The sequence below is a fragment of the Neophocaena asiaeorientalis genome, unplaced genomic scaffold, assembly GCF_003031525.2.
Source record: "Neophocaena asiaeorientalis asiaeorientalis breed wild unplaced genomic scaffold, Neophocaena_asiaeorientalis_V1.1 scaffold504, whole genome shotgun sequence".
Lineage (NCBI taxonomy): Eukaryota > Metazoa > Chordata > Mammalia > Artiodactyla > Phocoenidae > Neophocaena > Neophocaena asiaeorientalis.
The window spans coordinates 7,849,334-7,855,746 of NW_020174438.1; the positions used below are offsets into that span (position 1 = coordinate 7,849,334).

Sequence of the window (6,413 nt, forward strand, 5' to 3'; positions counted from 1 at the left end):
AAAAATCCCCTATATATATCATGATTGTGTTGTTTGGACAACTATATACAACTCAAAACTCACGGAGTTGTATGCTTAAAATTGCTAACTTATTAAATGTAAATGATAACTCATTAGAGCTAACAAAAACAAAATAGAAGAAATGCAATGAGAAAAACTGAGGCTTGGCGTTTTTGATCTTCTAAGCACAAGTAATAACTGTGTTGTCAAATATGGTAGCCACAGGTGGCTACTGAGTGCATGAAATGTGGCTAGGAAATAAGATGTTTTAAGTATAAAACACACACTGGATTTCAAAGATTTGGTAAGAAAAAATAATCTAAAACATTTCATTAATGGATTTTTTTCTAAATATATTTTGGAAGCATGGAGTTAAATATATTAAAATCAATTTCATCTGTTTCTTCTAACATTTTAATAAGGCCAATAGAAAAATTTAAATTATGTATGTGGCTCTATTATATTTCTCTATTACTTTTCCATCTAATGCTCTACTTGAGATATTCAAGGCAGAGAAGGAATCTTGAACAGAAAAGATTATGTAAGAGTTGATGTCTCTTGTTAAGGCTGGGAAAGGGAGCGAGGGGAACAGAGTCGGCTAACATTCAGTTAGAAAGGGTTTGCGTAGCCCTGCTCACATGCCAGCAGGCGCTTGACCACTGCTACTCCTGATCGCCACCCAGAGGACACAAGAAAAGCCAACAGAGTCCCTGACTAAGGACACATCTCAAGAGCAGTGTGGGTGGCAGAAAGATAAGTCTGGCTGTGTGAGGAGCGCAGATAGCAGACCTTAAGGGGAAGAACCTTGAAGATCAAATTAGCAAATGAAACAGGCCAAATTCACGACTAGGGCCAGTTAAATCAGAAGCAGATGCCAGAAAAAGGCCGTGCGGTCTGCTAAACAGCCTCACTGGCGTCCAGTGGAGCTCTTTATGCAGAATCTCTAGGCCTCACCGAGACCAATTCAGTATCTGCGCTTTAATAAGATCTCAGGTAATTCGTATGCACATTAAGGCCTCAGAAGCATTGCCTTAAACACAGGAGCCTTCTTCCCAGGTAAATGCAATTTAGGGTGCAAAACAGAAAAGGAGGAGGGTGGGTGGGGGAGGCCAAAGAATGGACTGATATGTAGATCTGAAGCATCTTTTAGAATGAAAGCTCACACAATTCGATATTAAAAGGGCTTTCAGAATAACACTAGTCCAGGCTGGGGCTCTGAATGAAAGTTAGAAATAAGATGGGTGGGACTGCCCCCGAACTGGGAGTTCTAGTGAAAACAGGGTAAAAATCTAAACACGTGGCAACTGCATGCGTAAATGAGTTGAGATTGTGCCGAGGAAATAATTTTCTTTTGCCCTTTTGCAGGAAGCACTCGATAAATGTTTGAATTGGAACATACTTTAAATTTTTTTTAAAACTTCAAAAAATCACTACCTCATGCATTCAAAATTTATAATGATTCAATAACTTTCCAAATTCTTAAAATATTGTCCTGCACAGGTTTTCTTCTCCCTGAGTGTTAGATAATCCATTAACTGCGTGTCTTTTTTTAGGTTAGATAATAAAATTCTAATCATTTTTTTCTGCATTTGTGATATTCCACTTGTAATTCCTAATCGTTTAAACCCTGCTGTATTTTAACTTGTTGAGATGTCAGAAGGAGTCATAGTCTCCTTTATCATAGTGCATTTGTACATATTTTATTCCCTACTCTAATCTTTCAAAAATTGTTTTGATTTTGCATTTTTTGAGGTAGGCATTGAGTTTGTCCATAATAATGACTTAATAATTTGAGTACTTACTATTTTTTCAGGCACTCTCCTGTGTGTTTAAACTTCTGCCTCACTTAAGCCTCACCAAAACTCTATAATATAAATATTACTCTGTCCATTTTATAGGTGGAAGAAACAAGCTCAAAGAGCTCAAACAAAAGGTGGGGGGTACACAGCCAGCGTCTAAGTGTCAGAGGCAGAGTTTGAACCCAGGCACTCTGTTTGCAGCACCCATGCTCCTAACCACACATTTCTGTCTTCATTGATTGATTAAATGTTGTTGCTAATCTCGCTGAGTTCATTCGCAGTGAGGATGAAAAGATAAATTATCTGTATCATGAGCTCCTAAAGGGAAGGGACCCCATTTCTTTTACCGCCCTGTCACTTCAAGTGACAGTAAGTGGCCCAGACACAGATGGCATACATCTCCAGGTGACCGGCACACGGAGGCTCCAGATGTGAGGCTCCATGTGGTCAAAGCTCCTCTGAGCAAACCAAGGAGTTTTACATAGATTCTGAGCAACTGAGAGCGCTCACTCGTTTGGTCTTTCTTCTTGAACAACCGCTCACGGCCCTGCTACCTAAGGGGAAATGCACGGCTGTCGGGCCAGCCCGGCCTTTGCACAGACTGAATGCGGAAGGCTCGTCTCCCAGCTCCCTCTGGGAGGAGTCAGGGCCTCCCGGGGCGGGGTGGGGGGGCGGTAGGATAAACGGTGCTCACTTCCTGGAGCAGAAAGGCTGGAGATGGGGGGAAGGGCTGCTGACCTCTGGATCCACACCAGCCGCAGGGTCTGCCATCATTCCCTATCAAAACTTTCAGAGCTGCCGCCCCTACAGCCTTCAGCTTCCAGAATCAGGGTTTCATTATCACTATCTTTACACAGGCTACTCCCAGCTCCAAAGGTGCCTCTTCTGTACTCTCTTCCTGAACTTGAGTCAACTCAAAACTGCAGAGGTCTCCCTCGCCCTGCCTCCACCCGCGAACCTCCCAACCAACCTGTAGGGCGCGTCAACCTCTGAGTACTAGTGGGGACAGCGGTGGCTGGCCAGAAAACGGATTTGCTCACCAACCTGGAATCTGTATCTTGGACCAGAGCCGAGGATTTACAGCTGCCGCAGCCTCCACCAAAGCAGAAAGGCGTAAGGAGAAAGGGGCGGGCCGAGGGGGGGAGGAGATGCTGCTGATTTGTCCAGCGCGGCATTAGGTCCTGCACTCCAGGGCCCCGTCCAGGGTCAAGAGAGCTGTTCCGCTTACCTGATGAGCTGAAAATTCTGAGGCCTTGGAGAACACCTGAAGGCCAGGGGTGGCACTTTAGCTTTCCGACCTCATGTCAGTGTTAATAACAGTGAGAATACACCTGTACCCCATATTAAAATACCAATTAAAATGTCTGAATAAAAAATATCTAAAGTTATATGAGTAAGGAAAAATAACCACTGGCATTATAATGGCATGTTTTGCAAAAAGATCATTAAAAGTTATCAATTTAAAATTAAGAATATAATTTAAAATTACATTACAGATATAAGCTTATATCTGTGATTTTAATCTATATAACTGTTCTTAGGTCCTTATGAATACATGCAAAGCTTATAAAGCCCTGGGAACCTTAACTATAGGGTTTCAATAGCACGGCACCTCTGAGAAGAAAAGGAAGGCTAAACTTCCTGACCCAAGGAAATTGACCTGGTCTGGGAAGGTGAGCTGTGGGAGGAGGGCCTGGACCTCCAAGGGTGTCCAGATGAAAGTCAGGACAGAGGGCTGGGTGACCTAATGTAATATTTTCAGGGTTCATCTATGTCGTATCTTGTATGAGTACTTTGTTCCTTTGATGGTTGATAATACTCCATTGCATGGATTTTCCACATTTTGTTTATCCATTCATCAGTTTTTTAGACATTTGGATTGTTTTTACTTTTTGGCTATTGTGAATAATGTGGCTATGAATTTTCTTGTACAAGTTTTTTTCTAAACATAGGCTTTTTATTTCTCTTGGGTGTATACCTAAGCATAGAATTGCTGGATCTTGTATTTACTTTTCTGAGGATCTTCCAGGCTATTTTCCAAAGTGATTGTACTGTTTTGCATTCCCACCAGCAGTATAAGAAGGGGTCCAATGTCTCCACATCTTTGCCAATACTTGTTATTATATGTTTTTTTTCTATTATAGTCATCTTACTGGGTGTGAAGTGATAGCTCATCGTTATTTTAATTTGCATTTGCCTAAGGTGTTTGCCTAAGGTGTTTAATTTGCATTTGCCTAATGATGTTTATCATCTTTTCATACACTTTACTATCCATTTGCATATCTTTTTTGAGAAAGGTCTATTTGGATCCTTTATCCGTTTTTTAAATTGCGTTATTTGTCTTTTTCTGAGATCTTTCTATATTCTAGATACAAGTCCTTTATGAATTCTGTGATTTGTAAATATCTTCTCCCATTCTAAGGGTTGTCTTTACATTTTCTTGATTGCATCCTTTGAGGAGCAAGTTTTTAATTGTGATGAAATCCAATCTTTTTGTCACTTCTACTTTTGATGTCATATCTATGAAGGCCTTGCCTGATCCAAAGCCATAAGGATTTACTCCTATATTTTTTTCTAAAAGTTTTATAATTTAGCTCTTACACTTAGATCTAGGATCTATTTTAAGTTCGTTTCTACTGTGTGAGATAGAGGGTCAATTTTATTCTTTTGCATGTGGATATACTGTTGTCTCAGGACCATATTCTTTCCCCATTGCATTGTCTTGACATTGTCAGGAAACCATCATTAAGGAGTTTTGTGTATGTGTGTGTGTGTGTATGTGTGTGTGTGAGACAGAGAGAGAGAGAGAGAGAGAGAGAGAGAGAGAGAGAGAGAGATGGTAGGGGGCAGATGAGGAATGACATGTTTTGAATGTCTAAATGTTAAGTGAGAAAAGGTCACCTGGCAGCCCTGAGCAAGTTGAAGAGGTCTGGAGCTGACAAAAAATGCCTAAATCCAGGACGAGTAAATGGCTAGTTATTGCTTTTAGTATGGAGGAAAAGTTGCTTAACTAGATGCTACTGAGTATAGATAGAAGAGAATAAATTTGTTAATAATTGGTTTTCTCTTCATGAAATTGGTGACAATGTGTAGGCGGGGATTAAGGATAAGTAACTCTAGGTGTACACCCAGGTCTCTTACTCTCACATCTCAATGAAGGACATTAAGCGAAAAAGTATGTAAGTTAAGAGATGAAGAATACAAATAAGGAGAGAAATGAGCTGAGCAAACCAACTTTACTCCAATAAAAATTAATAAAATAATCTTAAAAAAATAAAAATAAACAGAAAAAAAAAAAGAAATATGAGCTGATATTCAAGGGAGCACATGAAGAAACTTATTTCTAGGGAATGTTCCTTGAAGGAACAGAGCAAAAAGCCAAGGCAAAAGCTCAAGGGAGCCTTGATATTAGAGAAGACCAGTATCTAGGTCTGGGAAGGAAAAGATTCAAAAGAAGTTTGGTATCTAGCACAAGAATTAGCTCAAAATTCATTTCATCAAAAGGTTTTTTAAACATGAGGATGAATAAATCAAAGAGTTGGTAATCAATTCCATTCAATACAACTTGCATTTCTTTTCTGATTTGTACTTCTCTTAAGAGACCAGCGACTCCAAAATTCCAAGTCAAAAGTTACGCTGCGGTTTTTAGAATATCTTTTTATTTTCAAGTTCTCCTAACAAGTTTTCCTTTATCTTTCTTATTTCCTTCACCCCACCACACACTTTTGAACCCCTACCTTATTCAAGCCCAATCCACGCTCCCTCACCCCTTAAATGTATCTTCATTTGCTTTTACAGATTCAGTTTTTGCACTTGAAATTCAGCTTATCACAGAGAAGTTTGTGAAAAATGGAACATGGTCTTTACAAAGAAACTCTGAGAAACTCAATTTACATTTGTTTGCCTAAAATTAACTGGCAGATCAGGTACTGAATAGCTGTTGTTGTGTAATGTACCTGCTCATCTACTTTCCATCAATCAATAGCTATTCCATGACGTTCGATTTTATTCTTTTACAGGCAATGGAAGATGCAGTAATTTGTATTTTGGGTAGATCTGTTGGGTGACCGGGTAGTTGGAGGCTTGGAAGTGCACAATGCTGAAATCAGGGAGATCCATTCAATGACTATTGAAACAGTCCAGATGAAACTATAAAAACTAAGGCAGTAGAGTGAGAATATGAAGGAACTGATGAAACAAGTTGCTAAGACGGAATGATTAGGCTGTGACAGCAGCATATTGGAGGAAGGAAGAATCTAAGATTGATTTTTTTTCTTTTTAAAATTTTTTTATTGAAATATAGTTGATTTACAATGTTGTGTTAGTTTCAGGTGTACAGTAAACCTATTCAACCATATGTATATATATATATATATATAATATATATATTATATATAATACATATATATATTCTTTTTTTATATTCTCTTCCATTATACATTATTACAAGATATTGAGTATAGTTCCCTGTGCTATACAGTAAATTCTTGTTGGTTATCTACTTTATATAGAGTAGTGTGTATATTTTAATCCCAAACTTCTAAGATTGATTTTTGCATTAAGCTATTGGAAAGATGGTGAGGCTCTTCACCAAGGTGGGGAATTATGGAGATA

At 38.9% G+C, this 6,413-nt stretch overlaps 1 protein-coding gene across 1 annotated transcript in view; it reads right to left on the bottom strand.

Moving 5' to 3' along the window:
* Window positions 1–6,146, bottom strand: part of TRIM6 (tripartite motif containing 6) — a 19,797-nt gene extending 13,651 nt beyond the window's left edge. The window contains exon 1 of the mRNA XM_024757038.1: window positions 2,844–6,146. Coding sequence (XP_024612806.1) covers window positions 2,844–2,974 — 131 coding nt within the window. The 5' untranslated portion in view covers window positions 2,975–6,146. The remainder of the gene's footprint in view (window positions 1–2,843) is intronic.
* Between the last annotated feature and the right edge of the window lie 267 nt (window positions 6,147–6,413).